At 37.1% G+C, this 24,251-nt stretch overlaps 2 protein-coding genes across 2 annotated transcripts; both read right to left on the reverse strand.

Moving 5' to 3' along the window:
• Positions 1-5,285: 5,285 nt before the first annotated feature.
• Positions 5,286-16,203, reverse strand: LOC113504916 (intraflagellar transport protein 46 homolog). The gene is made up of 7 exons (XM_026887431.1): positions 14,291-16,203; positions 12,385-12,523; positions 10,554-10,722; positions 7,576-7,742; positions 6,351-6,454; positions 5,875-5,987; positions 5,286-5,602 (listed from the first exon to the last, which is right to left on the reverse strand). Exons 1-7 carry the CDS (start codon positions 14,570-14,572, stop codon positions 5,332-5,334), a joined length of 1,245 nt encoding a protein of 414 aa, XP_026743232.1. The 5' UTR covers positions 14,573-16,203; the 3' UTR covers positions 5,286-5,331.
• A 69-nt stretch (positions 16,204-16,272) lies between these two features.
• Positions 16,273-23,114, reverse strand: LOC113504913. The gene is made up of 2 exons (XM_026887426.1): positions 22,942-23,114; positions 16,273-22,785 (listed from the first exon to the last, which is right to left on the reverse strand). Exon 2 carries the CDS (start codon positions 22,675-22,677, stop codon positions 17,386-17,388), a length of 5,292 nt encoding a protein of 1,763 aa, XP_026743227.1. The 5' UTR covers positions 22,678-22,785; positions 22,942-23,114; the 3' UTR covers positions 16,273-17,385.
• Between the last annotated feature and the right edge of the window lie 1,137 nt (positions 23,115-24,251).

Below are 24,251 nucleotides of genomic sequence, written 5' to 3' on the forward strand. Positions count from 1 at the left end.
TATACCGAAGGGACAACGCCTGAGTCTCTTGCGTGTATTCCACGATGAACATAGCCATATAGGTGCCGATAAAACCTTAGAATTAATACTGAGACATTTCTGGTTTCCCGGACTTAGGGCATTTGTTAAAAAGTACATTCGTCACTGTGTAACTTGTTTAGCGCATAAACGAGTCCCTCGCGCGCCACTTCAACCTATTTCCTCTTGGCCTAAACCTGATGTCCCATTTGACACTCTCCATATTGATGCACTTGGCCCTCTGCCTGTATCTAAGGGCTTCAAACATGTAATGCTGGTCATTGATGCGTTCAGTAAATATTGCTTACTTACGCCTATTTGCTCCCAAGATTTAGAAGCACTGAAACATGTCTGTCAGAATGTCATATCATTGTTCGGTACTCCTCGTCTGATAATATCCGACAGAGGCCGAATGTTTGAGTCCGCAAGCTTTAAGTCGTGGACGCAATCTCTAGGCATTTCACTTCACCATATAACACCCGAGATGCACCGCTCCAATGGACAAGTGGAGCGATATGTTCGCACCGTCTTGAATATGCTGAGGATCGAAGTAGCTTACAAAAAAACTGAATGGGCTGAGGAGTTGTGGCGTCTTCAACTAATCCTTAATCTGACACAACAAAAGACCACAAAAACTTCGGCTCTGAACCTCTTAATCGGCCATGAGAACGCTACACCAGCAATTCGAGTCCTTGTGCGAGATGTCGCACTTAGTCCTGCCTCAGAAAATCGTGAATCGAGAAGAGAGATCGTCAGACAAAGGACGGCCGAACGGCTAGCTAGAAACCAAGCGGCCATGGACTCTCAAGTTAACCGGGATAGGCGTCCCCCTCGTGTGTTTCAGGAAGGAGACCTGGTCTTTGTAATCAAGTATGCCCAGTCCACGGGGAAGCTTGATCATGGCATGCGCGGGCCCTATAGAGTGGTTCGTGTTTTGCCTCATGGGCGCTACGAGTTGCGCCTGGTGGCCGGTTCCTATGGCAAAACAACCTTTGCCGCTGCGCAGTACATGGTGCCTTGGGAAGGCGAGTGGACACCTGAGTCGTGTGCTGGTTTCTTCGAGGGTAAGCTGGTGCCGTTGACCAACTTGTGTGATACCCTTGAAGAGATGTCCTGGGGCAATGTTGCCTTTTGGACTCTATGGAGATGCCTACTATTCATGGGATTAGTAGTGTTGTTTGGCCTTTTGTCGGTGTGGTGCATCCATTGGGTGTACCCACGACCTCTGGAAGCTGGTCGGCTTTGCAAACCGATCAGTCGCTGTGAGATGTGCGCTCATAGCGTTCTTTATTAAGCATGCTAGTCATAGTTATTTTCAGTTATTTTAGTACCTAAGTTGTCTGAACGTTGGTGTTTACTAGAGCTGGAGTTATTTATTTACAAACTACAAGTAAAGATGATTAACTGGGCTACTAAATAACGACGTTCAAACCCTCTAATTCTATTGGTTATTCTAACACTAACACGAATTAACCCGCATGAGAACAACATGGGCTGGTGCCCTTGATGGTTAGTAATAGATTTACTTCATCCACAGACAATGACAATGATGATGGTGATAGCTTAGTTGAAGACCAGCTACTCCAGTTAGAGTCGCCTACACCAGAACCAGTACCAGGGCCCTCATCAAGACCAGATCACCTGGAACCAGAGGCTTCTCGAGGACTTGACATGCCCGATCTGAATTAAAGCCTGGCACCTTCTGGTTTACCTGACGAGGACGTCAGGATGTCAGGAAAGGCCGTGTTGGACATTTCTTGGGTTAAGAGTGGGGTAGGATGACAGTTTCTATATAAGCGGCTGAATACCGGCGGCTCGCCCCTATTCAGCTGCCATCCGTCGTGCGAGATAGACGTAAGGTTATAGTTTAGGTTCTGTCATTTCTTTTATAAAGCAAAGGTACATCATTATTTCAGTTCGTTATTATTTTGTGTTAATCGTGTGCAAATAAGTATTTGTCTCATTTATTTTTGATGATTGTTTACATAATTGTAATTTTAGTTTTAAGGTAATAAATCGTGCTTTTTAAAAAACTCTACCCGCTTCTGATTTCTAACAATATTATATTTAATTAGGAATTATAAATACCCTCGACAGTAAAAACATTCACCCCTCCACAACTTTTTAATGTCCCGACTGATTTTTATGATTAATTTGATAAATAAATCATACAAAATAAACTAAATTGAATTCGCTCAATCCGTTCGATAGCTATGATGACACACAAGAAAAACTTTTTGCGTTTTTTTGCGTTGGGGTTTAATACTATCCATTTATGGATACTGAACCTGGAAATTAGTTGCAAGTATAAAATTTTCGAAAACTTTTGAAAATAACTTCTTTTAATTTTCAGTTATGTGGATGTGTTTTTCCCCTTAAGCTAAAAATATTACGATAACTTATGATTAGACGCTATCTTTCCAAAAAATAAACATTGCATTTATTTTCCTAATTGCGGGGAGATCATAAAATACATTTTTTTTACTCTTACAACAAAAGCTATACTAACCTCGATTTTTTAACCCCTTCCAGCTAAACTGGACAAGTGCCCGATCTGCCGCAGCGTGATCACGAGCTACTTCTGCATCCGCAACGACGACGAGCGCGACCTCTCCGAGCTGAAGCAGCAGCGCTTCTTCAACCGGAGACTCTTCAACCTCTTCCACTACCATTAGCGAGGGCAGACACCTGTATGTATACTATATCCTTCTAAGTAGAGGCGTGTAAAGTAACACTAATAAGTCTGGAATATCAGTCAGCGACCAGGCTAGCTGTATAGGCAACAAAAAATACAAATGTCGTAAATGAGTTTTGAACATAGGTTTAAGGGAGATTACCCATTTAAACAGTTGGGAGGTAGTGACGAAAACATGAAAAAAATATGCTCTCTCTCATTAAATTTAATCAAGCCAGACCAGGAAAGACACTGCATTGATTTACTCATTATGGAAAAACTACATTGCCGTGGAGTTTATGAAAGGCGATAATCCCTTACTTTGTTTCGACGTTTCGACTCGACGTAGTTGGATAGGAAAGATCAGCCAGCTTAAAAAATGACATGTTGACGTGAAAACGTCTATCAGTTAATTAATAATTTTCTACTTCTGGAAAAAGCCTCTCTTATATCCACACGAAGATTTCTTACCATAGGTACTATTAAATCAGCAAGACGATATTTGATAAGTTTTCTCGTTTTCCAGATATGATGAAAGTGACAGGCGGCGCACACGACGCGAATACTAACAATGTCATTGTGACTTGCCACTTTGGTACCAGACAGTGTGATAAATCTAATCGTAAAAACGACTGACAAATACAAATCGTAAAGTGAAGAAAGTACGTAAAAAAAGTTTTTTCAAAGTGAGTTTAAAAGACACGGTTTCCACGAGACTGTTAAGTTAATGTGAATTTATTTTTTAATGTACCAACTGACGTACCACAGAGTATTAAATTGATGGAGTGCTTATGGAAAGTGACGCTGTGCGTTTTATTTAAGTGAATCCTAATGTGAGTGGTTGAGAGAGAGCTGGAGAGCGCTTATAATCTTAAGTAGAATGAAATTATGTTTATGCATATCATTAACGGTTTTCTTGGTCAGTGAAAAGAGACCGATTAAGCTATAACACATTTTGTGTAAGTGTTAGAAACATCATTTTAGCACCAAGCTTTCTGCTTTGAGATTATAATCTACATACCGCGACACTGCCATACAACCACCTATTCAGCACATTATTTATTCTGTAACTAGTAATATTCAAGCACTCCATGAACTTCATACTCCGTGTTATAACCCCATACTGACCGCACATTGCTTCACTTTGAAATTACCCTTTAATTAACACGAATAAGGTTGATTTTTGTAAAGCCATGCGGTTTTTGTTTGAAAATGTGTGGGGTAAAGCCATGTTCAATGGATGCGAGAGTTATGTATGTAAGTGTGGGTGCAAATTATGAAACTGTGATAAAGATGCTTTGTGAATTTGCTAATATGTAAATATTAAGGTATTGTAAATTATATAGAGTGACGACGCCGGCCCTATGAGCGTGACTGTAGGCTGTAACGTAGATTAGTACTAAGGGACTGGTTATTTATTATTAAAGGGCTTAAAATAGTAGATAAATTAAAAAAAATGAAATTAGTAAAATATTAAAGAATGTCTTGTATGTATGTAGTTCATAGGTGTGAGGCAAAACTCCTAAATTCAAGTTGCTCTCAACCTTAAACTTATACACAATAAGATTTAAATTGCTTTGAAAGTTTAACTTGATAAATAAAAAGTCCCTCTTACCCTAATTTTAGGTGACATAATAATTTAAAAAAGTATTTACCTTTTTCCCTAATTTTTTGTAGTTATTTTTTTAGATTTTAGTTATTGAACATACATTTATCAATACTTTAAGATAAGCACTTATTATGTCTTGTGTTTGTTCATTCGTCATCTCTCACAAAGGGAATAAAATTTTTATTCATGTTTTTAGAGAAATTATTACTAGTTTATATTTTAATAATAAATTGTTTGTCACCGAAATTCAATTATTATTGTAAATGTCTACGTTCTTAGGGCCGAGAGCTACTAGTAAATGGGTTGTCAATTCGATACAATTATTTGGGCCTCTTTGAAAATTAGATAATTTATTAAAACTAAATTTTTTGTTAAGAAAGTTACAAAAAATATTATATGTTTGGTTTTTTACATTTTCTTTGTTTAAAAAAGTTTTATTTAAAATGTTTTAGGCTGTAAAATAGTAATATATATATGAATAAATGTATAGTGAAAACCAAAGGGGCCCAAAGTTATCTGAATGACGGCACTCAAGTCTTTTTAGTATATCCTACGCATATAAGAGCTATCCAATATCCAAGGTAAGTCAAAAGAACCTAGTTATACAGTCGCGTAGAGAATGTAATATAATTGTGAATAAAATGTGATTAAATATTTTTCTATGGCTCGCGTGTAAAGTAGATGTATAATTAGTCCTGTGTAGTCTTCCAGGTACCTTAATGTAGATCTCATTTGAGTTACAATAAATATAATTTACATGATCTTGGTTTTTCTTTTTCGTTTTTATATTTAGTTTTTTTCTGCTGCTTAGACAAGTGCATGTGTGTTAACCAGAGCTGTGTGAGAGATGTACAAAAATTACTATTAATTTTCAATAGTCCATGTCAAGATACTTTAAGGTGTCTGTCATAATATCATACACTTGCAGAAATACAGCGGACTGGCACTAGCGCAGACTACAATTAAAACAATAAAACAACGAAATAAAAAATAAACTCCATTTATAATTAACATTAAATCTTAACAAAGTTCACGCATTACTATCACTTCTCTCCTTCTGCCTCTCAGCATACAACTGTGAGTTCTTCACAGCTGAGTACAGACTGAACAGTAGGTGCAACGCTTGTATCCTGTCGTTGAGGGTGTCTCCAGCTATGGGAATGTCGAACAGTCCGCAGACCAGGTCCACGTATTGTGATAAGGAACAGTCCAGTGTGGCTGGAGGGAATCCGACCTCGTTTAATGTTTCCTCCATCGATTCTGGCCATTCCTCCATAAGACTGTCTATGTCTGGCATTTTACTGGAATCAAAATAAGGAAATGGTAAGTAAGGATCAAATGAGTTATAAAGGTATTCGAATTTGAGATTTTTGAACATATTAAACTTAGTTGATTCATTTTTATTGGACTCGGAGTCTAGGAAATTATCTGAAACGCAAATATACACTCAGAAAAAAATGTCCAAAGAAAGAGCTAAATTCTTCGTTTTTATTACGCCTGCAAATGATTTATTAATTTATAAAACACGAAAAAATCCATTGCAGCCCTTTATTAACCTGTTTTCGTCACATACCTGGTATAAGCGACGGTGGGCGCTGGCTTCGACAGATGCAGTTCGCTCACATCTTTTATCCACCGCTCGATCGCCTTCGAGTTCTTCTCAGCATTCTCAATCTTCTTTGTCAACTGAAAACACATAATCATATGTCTACATATACCTATTAATGAATAAATATTTATATTGTTTTTTAATATGTTTCTTAATTCGGAATAAATAACGTTTCCTTCATTTATTAAATCATTATCAATTGACAAATTCCATTCTCACTTTGGGAACTAAATCTGTGGGTCCAATTATTGATGTTACTACCCTTATCAAATGAATCCCAAAACATTTCCCACTTCATAAGTCGCAATACAATCAGAAAATGGATGTGTTAACATCAGGCCATGTCTCCCTCAATTTTGTTTAGCTTTAATCTTAACACTCTTATGTATTTCTAAAGCTTTATACTTCGTCCCTCGGTAAAACATAAGGTATGTACTAACAACAGTGGCCTTAGCGCTGCTGGTCTTGGAGATGGCCCTCAGCTGCAGATGCAGCAGCGCCGAGTCGCTCTGCTCCGCCGCCGGCTCGTCCAGCACGGTCAGACCTGGTAACAAGACATATACTACGATAAAACCAGACCAGCGTGAGGTGGTTCCATGTGGCCCAGGATAGAAAATCCTTTGGGAGATCTGGGGAGACCTTTGCCCAGGAGTGGGACAAAGTGGTCTAGATAAAAAACAAGAAGTTGGGAACGAATATTAAATGATTTATATGTGATATTATTGTATTGTATATTTGTAGTTGTATATGTATATGTCTTATCTCATGTTATACACCTTTTTCCCTAAATTATAAATAAATAATTTACATAAGTTAGTTTACATCATTATGGCTTAGGATACGTTGTTTATGTAAATCATTAAAATCGATATCGTTTAGTAACATTTTAAGCTAAACTTTTCTTTCAAATTTATTAAATGACTGAAAAAAACAAAAGTTCAATATACCTCAAAAAGTATTACATAATATTTCAGATGAAGTACCATAGATGAGGCCAGAATAAAGTTGAAAACAGAACTTCTGAAATAAGACCACTATTCCAATTTGCTATCATAACAAACTTATCGCATATGGTCCTGCACATGCTGCGATTGCACGTCGGCTTCGCTTTGATGATGTCATCTTTATCATGTGAAACTAACCTACATAATTACGATGTGCTAAGTTTAATACTCAGTTATGAATCAAATAAAATCAATCAAATCTTTTTACTGAAAACTTCTGACTAATGACACTTCTTCGAGCGCTAACGATCATCAAATTTTATAAATGGGCTTTAAATTATTGAATTCTATTATAAGGTTCATGGCTTTATAGACCGACTTCCTAAACAGACTAAGTCTGAAAGAGGACGCGAAATATAGGAAACTGTTTTGTAACGTATTTTGAGGAGAGGTCTATGTTCAGCAGTGGACAGCGGCAGACGTGCTGGTAGCAAAGTTGAACTATCGATAATCATTATTACTGGTCTTCCCTCGGGTCACATCAGAGCTTGTAATAACTACCGCACATTGGAGATTTGATCCTGGTTGCAAATCGAACCTTTTCAGTCAGGATTTTACTCACTGCACCAAAAGTGCTTAACTTAATTTATTTATTTACTTCTGAAGTAAATAAACGTGTTTTTTTGTGTCGAGAAGAAATGCAATTATCGTTTATAATTACCTAAATTATCAATATGCTCTAAGACATGATCGGGTAGCGGCGCGGCGCGGACGTTGCAGGCGGGCGTCGTGACCTTGATGAAGGCGTCGATGTCGCCCACCGCCGGCACGTACTCCGGGACAAACGGCTGCAGCTTCAGCTCGATGTCTATCTTCTGAGGAGTGTACCTGGAGGTAGAAGTACAAGAAAATACGGTTAACGTTAACAAAGAGTGTCGTTACACTTTTTGTAAGTCCAGAACGGCTGAACTGATTTTGACTGAAAATTGCTAAAAAAATGTCGTTTTAGTTAAGCTATTTTAAGTCCAGAACCGGCTTTAATTCGGCGGGAAGGTAGCTTAGAACCAGGCGAACCATAGCTTAGAACCATATCTCGACGAAATGCGAAAGATAATGCGCGTCTTCTTCGTCTTAACTCCATCCTTATGTCTGATTTGGGCCTTATAACAAGTAAGAGGTGTGTCATGTAAGAGTATGACAAAAATCTTTCAAGACCAAGAAGTACCTTTGAAAATTTAAGAGTATCTACAAAAAAATGATACAAAAACTTATTGTTTGGCGGCTAATAAAATATTACGACTTACATAAATAATTATTAATTAACAATTTCAGCGAATAGACACAGAAACGTCGCACATTTATAACCGCGATCCATTACGTTAAACTCGACTCTTATGTAAAAGTCACAATTGAAAGCGATCTGAAAGCTTACGTGATTCAAAAGTGTCGCACCAGACAATAGGTACAGATCTTATCTGGTGGATATTTCTCTTGACCTGCCACTTAGTATACGACTCAGTTAAATAATCCCACAGCTCTCTGAGAACTGAGTTTAATGTCCTGACGGCCAATGACACGTGCGAAACTTCAAACTTGATTTTTTTTATACATGTATATTTTTTATGTGTGTTCTTTCAGTACGTGTTATTAAATCGTTGCTGTAATTCTATTGGGTCTACAATCATTGACGACCGTCGATTATCAGGCTTCTTTACCCAGATGGTAAAAACGGAACCTTATAACTGAAGCTTTGCTGTCTGTGCGTCTGTGCGTCCATCTTCAGGCCGTAACTTATAAACTGTGGTAGGTTGAACAAATAATGTGAAAATTTCAAGTGTCCAGCTTTCGTATTTTTTGAGATGCTGCCAGGTGGCAGACAGAAGGACAAACAGTAAACGGTACAACTTAAAAATTGATTTATTATTCAAGAATGAGAGTCAATACAGCGTATTCAACACGCAATTACAGATTAAAAATCTCATACTGCCTACTGGCGTACAGAACAAGCAGTTACATGAAACCTTACATGTACAATTGCTTCCTCTGCGTCAATAATTACAGGGACATTTTATTTTTCATCACTGTGAGTCAGTTACTGAGCAATTTTATTTCTAATAAGACTCAGTTACATAATATGATCACCTAGTTGACAAATCACATCAAGAATTTGTAAAATGGCAAATGGTACGATTACTACATACACAAGTTTAAAACCGGGTTTTCTATTGACGTTAAAAATAGTAAAACTGCCACTTGTCTAATATAACTGCGTAGTCAAAAACAACACAAACATTCAAAACTATTTAAAACAAAGGATATATAATTAGCTGAACTACTTCTATTTGTATTCAGCCTTGGAAGCCGATACTAAAATCACACCTAGGCCGTGAAAATGCCCCGTTAGCTAATCAGGTCACTGCTATCCTATATCTCGGACTCAAGTCCCAAGCGTGGGCGAACACCCACGCGAAGCCTTGCACTTACCTACTGCAACGAACCCATATTATCACAAGAGCTAAAAGCAACTTTATTACAAAGAAATAGAGCTGATTTTCGAGTCGTTCATTGCAGAAGATGTAGCCGTTTCAATGGGGCCAATTCAATCTAATTTTATTCACGTAACTAAATTAATAGAACACTTTCTAATAAGCCGCTTATTAATATTATATTTCAATAAGATATCGTGTGTCTCGGAAGTTGTTATAAGAGGAATATTGATCTTATTTGCAAGTAATTGTGAGCGGAAATCGCGACATTCTTTTTTTTTAAGATGTCGCAACAAGTGTATTAGGTGACTGTTTTATTCATATCGAATAGGATTCGTAACTTTGACGAAATAAAAACATATTGGATGGAAAATGTCATTTTGGAATATCGTAATTTTTGAAGAGAGAGACAAAGCATTTAAGTGACCGGATTTTTGTATAGATGACTGAGATTTCCGCAATTTTAAGCGGATAGTAGTGCTTTAAAGACATTTATTCGACAACAAACATGACCAGGCGAGAAAAATCATAATATTAATAAAACCAGCAGGTTGGTTATTCCAGATCGAAATATTTGGAATCCAGGTTTCCTCATGACGTTTTATATAATTACATTTTGCCTGCGTTGTGATCGAACCCGCACCTAATGCATAGAAACGCAAGGCTAGCACAAAATTTAAATACAAATATCATGAGGTGTCCAAAAAATTGCGGACAATGTCGAAATCGACTCTATACTTGTCATTTTCAAACTTCTGAGCGATTCGCATGACCGTTAATGTTTGTACAGATGACTAGGTGTCACATGTCGACTGGAACTGAGCCACTAGAGAATGTAATTTATTTTATCACTCGAAGAAATTATCCATTATTTGGACCATAGTAATCAGTCGTCGTTAAGTCCGATCTAAGATTCAATTAAATTTCTATACTCTATTCGTTTAAGCACTTAAAAGGTAAACAATCTTAAAATAGATTTAAAATTTGGTGTGTCTTTTTACAAACGCAATAAATAAATAAACGAGAGACTTGTTTCAGTTGTCAATTAGATTTGGCAATCTTTAGTGCTGTTTTCAGTTGCGTTTTATTTTTATACTTAAATACGCACTTTTGAAATATAATTGATCTGGGCCTTACCAGAGGAACGGTATTCCGTCATTTTACTTTGTATATACTTACACTAAACATAAGCTAAGATAATCATAGCACTTACTTCATAATATACTGAAAGATGTTATCCATATCGGGAGACACCTTCAGATCCTGGAAGTGCTTGGGGTCGTAAGCTCCTTCCGCGGGGATGACGACACCGCCTCCTCGCTTGCGGCCGCTGCCCAGCAAGGGATCCATGCGCTCCGGCTCCAAGTCACCAGAGTCACTATCTGAAACATTAAGAACTAGGTTAGGAAAGTCGGCGTCAGCGTGCTGCTAAGGTGTTCGTTTCGCCGTTTCTTCTCTCGCAGAAAAAGCACTTAGGAAGCAGTAAAGGGCGGATCTGGGTGCTGTCCAATGTATTTTGACGTTAAAAAGTGCAGCTGAGTCGCCTTATTTGAATAGTCTTTGGTTTTGAGTATTCAGGAGTTGAGACAAAGTAACAAACTTACAGACCAATTCTAACCTTAGCACGATTGAAGCATGTCAAGATAGTCAACGTTATCTATTTGAGCTAGAAGGACCGAATTATCAAAATATTTTTGCCTTTGACAGACCTCATTTGATATCCTAAAGCGACAGGATGAAATAATCGTCTATATTTGGGGAAAAAATTCTAAAGTATAATGCAGGCAAAAATAATTTAATCTACAAACTTGCTTGCACAGAGTTGAGAATATGGGTATATGAACATATGACAGGGTTTTTGAACATAAGTAGACTAGTATCTAACAAATCTACTTATGTTCAAAAACCTCTAACTAACCAGATCCAAAGGGCTTGTCGGATTTAGGTAAGTAGAGCATAAACTGGTATTGTTGAGTTCGTCTCAGTTTCCGACAAACCGCAAACCGCACTGATTTGTTACAGAATTCTTATTTGTATACCGCATATAGGAGTGAAGGATTTTACCAAAAATTTATGCAAAAATTGCAATTAGACAGCGACAGCTGATGGACTTTGTTTAAAACTGTCAATTTTATCTAGGTGGCATTGAAGAGAAATAAATTTGGAGATACATACATTTGATAGTCCAACTGTAATCATATCTATAAAAAATAATTTAAGAGTTTAGGAGACAAATTAGTACCACGAAGAATTAAAGCTATAAAAGGTTAAGTACCCAAAATCAGCTTTTCAATGCCCTCCAGACATTCTCAGACATTCAGAGACATCCAGACTCCCGTGTAAAGTCTGAACGATTAATCTTTGAAAAAGGATAAATATACTTTATTCTCCAGTTCTAACTGATAAAAAAATATAATATCAAACGAAATGCATAAAGCTCTAGGGAATTCAAATGCTAATACGCAAAAGTAGGTCCCTTTTTGCTAAGCCCATTAAGATTTTAATGCTTCTATAAATATTGTTGCTTCTACAGATGATGTTCCGATAGCGTTTGTAAGCGATTTCGCCACGATCTGGTGTAAACAGGATTGTTCGACAGATGAAAATAGACTACCATTAAACTTTGGGAAATTGTTTGGAGAAATTGTAAATATGAGCGTCCATCAGACTCAAGAGTACTTCACAACGGGAACTTCAGATTAGGTTTCGTAGACAATATCGAGATGCAATTTGATTTTGCAACCTAGGAGCGTGGGCTCTATCAGTACCCACAGACACAGCGGCGTAAAAACCGAATTAGTTCGCACTTAATAGGTACCTTTTGACATCGATATTACAAAATATCTTAAGAATGAGAAACTTAATTTACTCAAATATGTGTATGCTATACATATAGAATTAAACGCAATACAGACAAGATCCATTTTTCCCGTCGTACAAATATATTATCTGGTCTATCTGTAACTATGATTTTCTTTTCACACTTTTACAATAAATATCATATCACTAGCTAAACTAAATTATAGCTAAATATTTAAGCAAACCTGAATTAGAAGAATCATCTCGCTTGGAGACAGGCCTGGCTCTGCCGCTGCTGGTCTCCTTCATCAGCTCCGTGCGGTTCGGCTTCGGCACTTCGGCGGGCACCGGCTTCTCCGAGACCTGGGACTTCCTGTCGGGAGACTAAGTCACAAAATACTATGTTACAAAACATATTAGGTCATTCTAGTGCCAGAGAGTTTATCTATTTGACCTCCGCCATGATCAATAAAGAGTTTTGAGTATTAGCCTTTGAATAGCAGTAAGTTCATGGAGATAACTCCCAATCATAAAATCTGTTTTACTGTCTTTGACGTTCCGCCGTCCCAGTATTTATGAGGTTAAAACGGTTTTCCTTCCTCAAAGGAACATTAAACCATTTTTAACTTTACCAGGAATTATAACGCTGATCATTGAACCCAATTCCAAAATTGTCTATGTTTACACTAGGTATAAACAAAGGAGTAGCCAGCAGGTGGCGCCACGCGAGCTATGGCGGAGCGGCAATATGGCCGCTATTCTAGTGGCTGTCTAGCTGAATTCCTTGGATGCCATGGCGCAAATAAATGCATGACGCTTGTCTACGGTACAAATAACTTCCTAGAAGTGAAAACTAAAGTATTGGATCGTAACTAGAGCGGGAAATCGGTCTTGTTAATGATAATTTATAATTATAATGTTAATCATTTATTTTTATAAGATCATTATCTAAGTATCTCTAGCAAGTTGATGTAAAAAGACCAAGCTTCAATGGAGGCAGGTTCACTTTATTGTTTGTTATTTTTTTACCATAAGTACAGGTTTCTCTTACGAATATTAAAAAATAACTTTAATACATCTTTCCAGATAAACTGTGCTTGGAAACAATGATCTTTCGAATTTCAATTCAAATTTTCTTTAGTACTACATAGGTAGACGTGTTTATTTTGTAAACGTTTCTAAGACAAAAGCTTATAGAGACGACGTCACAACACGCGGAAAGAAAATAATCCATAAATAAACATCACAGTCGACTTACCATTTAAACATACATTGTCGAGTATTATAAACAGATTGGCAGAGAACTTTCTAACTTCCTACATTATTCTTAGAGAAATATACAATTCTATGATACATAAATGCAAAATATTTCCTATTGATTTTCAACCTACTTCAAAAAAGAGGTAGTTCTTAATTATTCACGTGTATTGTTTATGTTTGTTACTTTGGAGCTTCGGACTTGACGTACCGATTTTGTTAATTCTTTTTAAAATTTTAAAAATTTACGTTTCAATATGTAGCTATGATTGGCCCCATAAGTTCCATCGAGTTTGGCCTAGTAGTTTTTATTTGAAGTCTGTTGTATGTTTTTGTTGTTAAATAATATGTATTACATCCTACAAATATTAACTATACCACTACCATCGCGGCATCATAAAGCTACAAGAAGGCAATAAGCTCATTCAAATGAAACTAGACGCACTAGAGAAGTAGAGACGTATTGTTTTGAAGAGTGCCTAAAAAGGCTAACTCGAAATAAAAACCTTTTTTGATTGAAAAAGTAAAGGAGTTAGTCAATCACAATCTAATTAAAAAAATAAAGTGTCATTTCTGGTTACAAAGTTTGTTAGATATCTCTATTGTTTATATGTAGCGAGAAATACCTAACCATTTGGTAGAATTCAACAATATTATTTTAATGCCAATTGACCTACTAAGATTAAATTAAAATTGTTAGTACCAATGATTAAAGAATGCAGACCGAGAATACGAAACGTAAACAAATTGCATAACCTATTTTTATCGATTTAAATTATTTGCACTCGGTTACTGGGTCGAGTGTTTTTGTGTTTACATTATAGAATCTACACATTTAAACCGGATTTAGGATACTAATGATTACAAAATACATCAAAATATAACTATATTTACCTGATCTTCACCAGAGCCATTTTCCAAAAACTTGTCGGCGTCGGAATCCGTTTCACTATCGGAATCGAAGTCATGCCTCGCCGTGTGCCTCACCGGGGGATTGAACTTGGACATCGTCGCTTTGACCACTTCCTCCTCACTGGAAGGACTCTCTATCTCTCGTGCGTTCACCACGTTAACCGTCTCGTCATACATCACTCGTGCATACTCGTTAGCGGCCCCCTGATCGCTACGATCGCTACTCAGTAAAAACGTTTGGCAGTGTTTGTCACAGGTCGCCATGGCAACGACACAGAACCTCCTCGCTTGGAAACTCGTTGAGGAAAGGCGGGAGTCCCATGGATGGCATTTTTTTGTCAAAATAGTAGTGGCACAGCCTGGTACTGATTAGGACGACATAAAATACATATTTCACACATTTATCAACGTATGCAGGGGCCAATATTTTGAATACATCTGCCGGGGCCCGTCGCAGCGTTCGCGTGCAGTTTAATGGTAATTTTATTCTCCCATTGGCACTATCGTGGCGCAGTGTAATGATACATACATAATTAGAGTAGAATACTCACGTACCGTGTAGTAGTAGTCAAGTAGATTAGAAATCCAACCTAACACTGATCTATAAATTAGCAAAACGGTGATAACTTTTTAATTAGCGCAAGAGTACTACACATGTAAGGCGTGATTTTACGACCACGAAATAACATTCCGCAGTTTCACTGATCTCATCAATAAACGCTCATAGAGTTAATGTTTTTGGGGCCTTGTTAATTCGGCAGCGTCCTCAACATTCTTAAAGGAAAGTTTGGGGTTAGAAATGGTTGTGCCAGAAAATGCAGGTGTCTCCTACATAAACAAATGTCGACCTGTTTGGCTTTGTTTCAACTTTCTTCGGTTTGTTTTAGTTCAGTCCTGGCACGGGTAAGGGGACAAGTTTAATTTTCCCCAGACAGGGTATTGTTATCAGAATTACTTTGGCGAGTTAAAAACCCGTCGACACAAAAGAAAAGTCTAGAAATTGGGTTAAAATAAACAACATTCTACTAATTAAGATGACGAAATAATGTATTGTTAGGATACCGAATTGAAAAAAGCTACAAAAACGTATTTTTTTCCAAAACTTCACAGCGTGTGAGATTTTTTGTAAATGCATCCGTAAAGCATGCAACCTAGTGTGGGGCATGTCTTTCTTTTTATAGCGGTTCATTCATCCTTGACCGGCTTAAACCCTAAGTTATTTATACAAAAACAAGATTTTAGGCCAATACCGACACACTGCTTGCCGAAACGAGTTAAAAGCTTTCTTCGAAACTAAAATGTACTCTGCATACTTCAAAGAACTGCTAATTATTAGCAAAACGTTGTGTTTAACGTATCCTGCTTCCTTATAGCGTTGTTCTAACATCCTTGTGTAGGAAGCTTTAGGTCTACGAGAAATATTAAAATAGCAGCCATCATTGGTCCACTGATTAAGATCACGTCTCCCGACCGTGATAGCTGACGACATTAGTTAACGAAGTAGGTATTGTTCCAAATCTTCTCAGATTGGAATAGCGTGAAAAGGCTAAATGTATTTGTGAAGTAAAAATAAAATGACAATCGCGAGGTTACACCATGATATCTCATTAAGATTTGAATTTATTAAGTTGGCGTTGCAGTTACAAAAAATTATAGCAAAACTCGTTCATAAGCAAAAATATTATTTGAAATATTGGTTATATACCAGCCGGCTAGACTGAAAGTTCAGTGAACAGACAGAGATAATCGTAAGTTATATTTTATCAGCATAACATTAAAGAACATGCTAAGCTCAGGAAAATCTAGATCTAGTCTCCGCTGCTGTTATAGCACGAAGCACAGTAAATCGTCTACAAAATGTACATTAATTTAATTTTATAGTCCGCCAATACCAGATAAAAATAGACAGTATTTAAATCAATTGAGGAAGCATTGACAAAGACATAAAAATAATAACACAAGTATAAAAATGACAACTTTATTAACTAAAATAATTACTCATTTCTATATCATACAAAAATAACTGACAACAACCCGTGCATGGAGGACCGTATTCATTCACATTCAACAATTTAATGTCACGGCTGAAATTAAACCCTAATGTAGAGAAACCCAGAGATCGGTACGTAAGAATCTTGCAATGTCAAACTTAAATCAATAGTAATCATTATAAAAGCTGGTCAAATATAAAAAGTGTTTTCACAAACTTGCATCAGTCGATGCGAGGCGGATGTCAAGACGTATAAACATGAATCCCAGTTTTGTGTTGCTATTGCTATTCTACAAACAGTCTCATCTCGTCTCATTAAACACACGATAAACATAATTAAATCTAAACACCAAATTCTAGATCAAGTTTTCACAAATATATCTACAAAAATATCATTACGTGTACTTATATTTTCCGAAAAATATTTGCGTAAATTTATACATACAAAATAAATATCTGGGGACTATAAATACAACAGTTTAAACATGCGAAAAATATATACTATTTCTTTTCATTATTTCGAAATCTGTGTCTAGATATAACTTTATAATTCGAACTATAGAGCACACTTGCTTTATTATGGCCAGCATAATATGAAAGTGCTGAGTTATGATTATAAAGATTGAAATATTACGCGATCTCGTTATACATTGTCACATGATTAGAGAATTCAATTTTTATCACATTTTGCAGTCTTGGAGTAGACACCTTATAGTGGCCTGGATAATTAATCAGGGAAAAAGAACGTTAAAAATACACGACATACTAAAATAAGACATTATAATGAAGACTTCCTTAGGGGAACCTTTGAACATGGCAGAATACATTAACATGATTCAAATAAAACGATAAAAATAAAGATAGGAAAGTTATTTGAAAAGTTGGCAAGGGAAAGAGTATTCACTGTGAAAGGTATCCAAGCCACTAACTTACAGGGTATAACAAACAACAGATAAACGTAGTACACTAATATGATTTGGCACAATATCGCAGAGACTAGTCTCAACTTAGGCTACCTATCTCATGATAAGCACAAAAGCAAGTCTCGGAGTATCCGCCTAGATCACAGACTCACAGGGGAATTTGTTCAGCCAACCTTATTGATGAGCTCATCGAATATGGCCGTTAGCTCCTCGTTCGCTTTCGTCTTCTGCGTGAGAGACTCCTCTAGCGACGCAATATGGAGTTCCTTCCTCTTAATCATGGCGTTAAGCTTCAATATCTCCACCTCATGCAACTTGCTCATCTTCTCTAACTCATGATTGGCATGATTTAGTTTAGAAGTCGCGTGTTGTTTTAGTAACTCGTAATTTTTCTGCATTTTTGACAGGTTTTCCTCAAAGTTGGTAATGGATTTCATGTAGGCGTCTTCGTTCGCCTTGCAGTTGAGTAAGATTTGTTTACTCTTCTCATACTTGCTGTGCAGGTCATTGAAGGACCCCTCCATGCTGGCTAAATGGGCGATTTGTTCGTCCCTCTCATTGATTAACTTAATTTTTTCCTCAGCGTTCTTCTTTTCTGTTTGCGCTTTTTCGGCGATCAATGTTGCTATCGTTCTTTCATATTCTTCGACAACTGCGGCCATGCTTTTATTCATTTTTGTCTTCTCTGCGAGCCTATCGTTTAAGTCATTGATCTTCTTCAACCTGTCTTTATTTTCTACTTCTAAACTTTTTAAGTGTGTTTCTAATGTAGTTAATCTTTCTTTTAATTCTTTGCTTTCGTTTCTGAGAGTGTAAACATGAATTTCCTTTTCTGCTAATAGTTCTCTAAGCTGCGCGAGGGCTATTTCTGCTTCAGTTTGCTCTCTGCTCACTTGAACTGGGGTTTCGTGCAGGGAACTATTACCGCTCAGTGACAAGAGTCTGTCGATAACAGCCATGGCAGGAGAGGTGAATGTGATAGAACGCCTGTTTGATCTGTTAGGAGTTATTGTTTTGTTTCTCGGTGTAACTGGGTTGACGGCGGGAGGTACTACCATCATTGGTTTAGATACTGTGATGTTAAGATCTTCATTGTAGTCTTCGCTCATGTTCATGTCTAAATCTTGAGTAACGTTCAAGTTAGACGGTCCAGCGATGGGAGATACTACTTCTGGTTGTGGTGGTATCACAGGTTTAGTAGGAGTACTTTGCTTCTTCTGTAACTTCCCTAAAGCCGCAACGACAGAATCGGTTGCAACCGACGACATACGCTTAGCAAACAAGGGGTCAAACTTTAAGAACAAGCTTTCTTTACCGCTGTCAGCTATTGTGTTACTCTGATTTTGGTTTAATAGAAACTCGAAAGCCTCGGCATCAATGAACAGTTCACCTGAGTCAACGTTTTCTGCATTTTTGCGAGCTGGCAGGTCATGGAATTGCATCATGTCTATATTTTCATCTTCAAAATCTGACAATTTGGCTTCACTGTTCAGATCTTCCGACTCAAGGAAGGGACCTTCAATGGTATCTTCATCTTCTGTATTAATATCTCTTGAGGTTGCATTTCTACCTTCAGTAGATTTCGATGAAACAGTGGTGTTACTTAAATTTTCAAAAGCTTCTTTCTCGATGTGTTCTGTTTCTATTTTATCATTTGCCAAAACAGCATGAGTTGTATCTAAGTTATTTTCATTACTTTTTTCTTCTATAGATATTTTCGGAGAATAAGTTACATCTTTATTAATTTCACAAGAATTTTCTACTTCAGAACCGGGCGGTGGAGACTGACGCATTTTAGATTTTGTTACAAAAGGATTAAAGTCCATGTCATCAATTTCGGGCAAGTTGAAGACGTTCCTGGTGTGGATACTCTCACTGGACGAGGTTCCTGCTGAGAAGTAAGTAGACTGTTCTGACGACGAAGTTGTTTTCAACTCCTTAGACAGCGCTGTTTCCGATTCAGTACTTTCTATAGCTTCCACAGCAGGTGCCAATTCAATTTTATCTTCATGTTCAACTGTCAACTCTGATTGTAGTATTTCTTTAGTGGCATTTTGCTTGTCTTCTAGGACAATTTTGTCTTCTTCAATAGTGTCATTTTTTGTATCTAAGGCAACGTTGGTGACTGGTTCGAGAATCACGTCGCCGGAGGCAAATTTTTCAGGAACCTTTTCAGCTGTATTTTCTTTAGCTGTACTATCATATGTTGAGTTAAATTTCCTCTTATGAGCAACAGGTTTTTTTCTTTCAGGTTGTGACTTCCTTCTGTTGGCCATTTCTTTTTTCGGCATAGGCTTTTCGACAATTTTAGGAGTGGTTTTAATTTCTGTCACTTTTGCAGGCGTGTCTAGCGGCGGGGACATCCTGATATTAGTTTTTGTTGCAAATGGGTCATCAATTTCATCGAAATTAAAGTTGTAGCCTTTGGAAGAAATCGGAGGAGATGGAGGTGGAGTACGTTTCGCTTTACTTATATACTCGTCTTCAAGCTTTTTAATCACATCTATATCTTCAGGTTTCACTTCAGCAACATTTTCAGCAATAACTGACACGAACGGACTGTCGTTTTCAGAAAGTACAATTTCTTCTTCTGTAGCTTTGACATCATTCTTGTCACTCTCACTTACATCTGTAGGTACTTTAATAGCTTCGTCTGGAACAGTATCAGGCTGAATTTCTGTACCTACATTTGGTTGTACTTCTGCACTCATATTTTCTAAAACAACCGGCGAATCAATAGAATGAGTTTCAGTTACAGGCAAAGCTGTTTCTTCATTCGATGTTTCAATAGGCAACTCAGTAGGAACTATATCTGCTGTCACGTTAGATTCTTCACTTATCGGAGCAGTCACAACATCAGATATAAGTTCTGGAACCTCATTGTTCCCAGCATCTGATATTATCTCAGGACATGGCGCTTGAGACTCTTCCTGTTCAAAACCTATTTGCTCTGGCAACGCATCTCCTACTTGTGGAAGTTCATGGGAAGTATTTTGTTCTACATTTTCTGCATTAGACATAGTAATTGTCTGATTAATGATGTCAGGTAATGGTTTTGATTCCATACTTTCATTGATATCCATAGGCACAACTTCATCTGGATTTTTAATGATATTTAGTTCATTAGGTGTGTCATTAGCGTTGACGGACTCTGTAACATTATTCATAATGTTTAATGCTTCTACAGCTTTTGAGACATCACCTTGCTCCTGATTTATACTTTGGGTATTCGAAATGGGAAGGACCTCTGGTAAGTCATCTAGCTCTTTGTTTTGTAGTTCATTGGATATTGGTTTTTCGTTGCTTACATCTGATTGTATAACTTCTTGAATTAGATCTGCTTCAGAGTGAATATCCTCCATTTGATTTTGTTTATTACCATTATCTATTACTGCTATTTCAGGTAATGCCACTACAGGTGACACATTTTCAACAGTAATATTAACATTTTCATCCAATTTCACCTCTTCAATTATACCACTTTGTGTCTCATGAGATTCTGTTTTCGCTTGAATATGGTCCACAAGGTCCAGTGGCAAATTGCAAGGAGCAGGGACTTCAACTGCAGCACTATCAGGAACATCTTTGTCAATGTCATCTTCGTCAGGTAATGGAATGTCAACAGGTAAATCAGTCAGTATTTCAATAGGACTAGTTACAATATCATCAGTAGATAATGGCTTTGTTATGGCTTCATCTAAAGGTGCAGGACTAGAATTCGTGGGTTCTATAGTTTCAGAAACATGTGTGGTATTTTCGACAGTTTCTTTCATTTCATTAGCCTGCTGTACAAGTTCAGTCACTGAGATGGGTGTTGGGGTTTCATCCTTGATAATTGTAGAATCAAGAATTTGGGCAGCACTTTCTGACTGAACTAGAATATTTTCGAATGTCTGAGTGGCATCAGTGTCTGTCTTAGATTCTGTATGCTCTGATGGAGCAATAACATTTATGGTTTGATCTGGAATAACTGGTTTCACACATTCACTTGTTTCTGATGTTGTAACATCAAGCTCCTTAGGTTTTACACTCTCAGTAGATACCATGTCATTACTTGTAGCAGTTTCAATTTTATCCACTGTTGTATTTGTTATTTCAGGAGCCAATTCACCAGTTAAGTTAAGATTAGTGTCAGTAGTTTCAAGTTGGCTACCACCAGATGTGTTATTCAAAGTTTGTGAAATTAAATCTTCTGGTGTAATAGAAAGTGTTGCATCTAGAATATCCTGGGTTGTGTTCAGTATAATTTGCTTAAGTCTAGAAGCACTTACATTATTATTTGGTTTATTTACTTCTGGTGTTGTATTAGTCTGGTCTACTTCATCAACTTTAGGTGTTTCATCTTTGTCTTCAATCACCATTGTGGAATTCTTAGTAAATGTTGTCTCGCAGTCAACAAACTCGCTGTCAGATTCGGCAGCTATAGTGTAGTCAGTTTTATTTGCTTGTATGTCAGTCATTGTCCTATCCCTAATAGAGTCATTATAAGAAATATCCATATATTCAGTTGTGGAGTCCAAATCATCTTGTTTTTCTGTCTTCAATACTTCCACTATGTTTTTCTTCACTTGAGGTTGTGCATAAAATAATTTGTGTATCGGAATCCTCTCTTGACTGAAAAGAATAGTTGTTTCATCTTTCCACTGTAACTCCTTCTCAAGGTCATCATTAAACACTATGCTGTCTCTGTTTGGGCTGCTCCTCTTTGTGGGACTTGTTTCTTTCTTCCGATGAGCAGCTAGTGGTGTTGATGCCTGCATAGCTTGTGATTCACCCTCATTCACTTTTGAAGATCCTTCCACAGGGCTGAGTATTTCAGATTTAATTGCATCATCACTCTCAGTAGGTGGTATAGGGCTTTGAGAGGATCTGAACATGTTAAGAACACTTTTAAGCCCCCTCATTATAGGAGAACCATCACTCTTAGGAACATCTTTAGTTGGTGTTGTTGCTTCCGGAGTGTGGACTGCAGATGATGATGAGCTTGGCAGAGACAGATTCTCATCAATATCACTGGGCCCACTAACTGTCACAGTAATATCTTGTGTGATGGTGGCATCGTGGGGCCTCAGTGACAATGAACTCCGGCTATTTTCTACAAACTGTTCAGTAGGACGCGTTTGAAGTGGTAATGTTTTAAGAGATTTTATTACACTGTCACTTTTTGTCATTGTGGAATTCAGTGAGCGTGATAAGTTATTGTTCTCACTGACTGTGACATTTAGGGAACCACCGCTTAGCTCTAGAGGTTTGTTGTCTAGACAGTCGGCTGTGCAGCTTCTAGTCATAGGTGATGAAGCAGGAGTTATAGAGTACCTGAGTTTCATGTTAAGCTCCGACACGTCCAGCTCTTCATAGCCCTTCTCTGTGAAGGGCAACACATTGTTGTGATGTAAACTGTTCTCTTTGTTATCGAAATCACTGTCAATATCCATCGGCTCCACGTGGTGAGCCATCTTTTAAGTCCACTAAGCCAAACACTTGGATTTTCACTCGTCACACACTACACGAAGATTCAGTCACTATGGTGCCCGCACTCGATAGTCAATCCTCGACGCGTCAATCTGGAGTCAGATACAAAGAAAAAAATCAGTCCAATGTTTACAGTTAGCCGATTTCAGATAGTTTCACTTAGATTTCTAATACGTAGTATAGGCGGCGACGCGCGTATGTATGTCATTTAAAAACAAAAATGTCGGTGATGTGAACACGCAACTCACTCTGAAAATCTATTTTTATCCTTTTTGTGCTGCACGAAAGACGACGTTCATTTTATGTAACGCGCGCGCCCGAGGGAATCTTGCCAATATGCGATGCAGAGCTGTTGAACCCAACCAAACACAAATACACCGCCCGCTCCGAGACCGTTTGAAATCCGGTAACTTTTTTATAATTTGAAATGTCAGTTTAGAAACGGGGGTGTTCACACGGTCGTACGTTTTACATACTTTTCACAGTATATTCTCGATATTTCAAAGTAACAGATACTCTCGATAGGGATAAAAATTAAAAACTGCAAATAATTATGAAAATATTGTTATCTACACATAAAAAAACACTGTTACCTTAGAAATAGAGGGAGATAAATTTAACAGCTGTAAATACTCCAGTAATCGTAGTAGTAATTTAATTAAAAACTATTATTTTTTAATAAATAACATAAAAAAAAATATTAATTTACTACCCGATTTATTTAATCTCCTGTAGCAATAGTCGATGCTGGATTAAGAGAACGCGGGGCCCGTAGCGAATTCGACTAACGTATACCCGTTAACCGAATTTGCCAAGTTGGTTTACTTTAATTCTCAAATTATAATTATGAGCCCTGCGTGGATGCACAGGGCCCTCCTATTCGCGGGGAATTTGCTACTTTACTTTTATAGAATATTATAATAAATCAACTTCGTTAAGTACGTACTTGACGAAGTTGTTTATTATAAGATTATGACTTAGAAATGTACAAAGATAAAGGTCTGTAGAAGAAATACAGAAAGCATTTATTATTTAATGTATTTCTGAGAATGTATTCAACCTCTGTTATACAAACATTACAAAGGAAACTCGTGCGTAGTTGGCTCAGTCCCCTATTACTAAGTTTTATTTATTTGCATGTTATTGGCACTCGCCAATAGACATTAAAACTTACGAATAAAATTGATGATAATGATGTGCCATTATTTATCACGTTGCTTATAACAGTATATGAATAATTAATTAAGATACTCGTTAATAAAAAAGCTGTTATCAACATACGTAGTAAAATCCGAGCGTGCATATACCTCCTTACCTTATGTCAAACTTGAAAGCGTGTGTTTGCGAAACTAGTTACATACAATTCTTGCTAGTTGCTTTGTACAATTATGAAGACTCTAAATAATCTGAAGAAGGATATTAATTCTTTAATGGATACAAAATTGAAATAAAATAAGATTTCTCATAATTTTCCTGTTAAATGTGATTCGTATTAAAAAAATATTTTATTAATGAAACATTCTCTTCAAATTTAGGACTACTGTCGCCGTCAGTTTGA

Source organism: Trichoplusia ni, chromosome 23, assembly GCF_003590095.1.
Source record: "Trichoplusia ni isolate ovarian cell line Hi5 chromosome 23, tn1, whole genome shotgun sequence".
NCBI classification, from domain to species: domain Eukaryota; kingdom Metazoa; phylum Arthropoda; class Insecta; order Lepidoptera; family Noctuidae; genus Trichoplusia; species Trichoplusia ni.

Bases quoted from the DNA above. Each gene is read 5' to 3' on its own strand.
- LOC113504913 (XM_026887426.1), bottom strand. From the start codon at position 22,677: ATGGCTCACCACGTGGAGCCGATGGATATTGACAGTGATTTCGATAAC.
- LOC113504916 (XM_026887431.1), bottom strand. From the start codon at position 14,572: ATGGCGACCTGTGACAAACACTGCCAAACGTTTTTACTGAGTAGCGAT. The intron at 12,524-14,290 runs GTAAATATAGTT...TTTGTGACTTAG, and splicing joins ATGGCTCTGGTGAAGATCAG to TCTCCCGACAGGAAGTCCCA. The intron at 5,988-6,350 runs GTTAGTACATAC...ATGTGTTTTCAG, and splicing joins GCAGCGCTAAGGCCACTGTT to TTGACAAAGAAGATTGAGAA.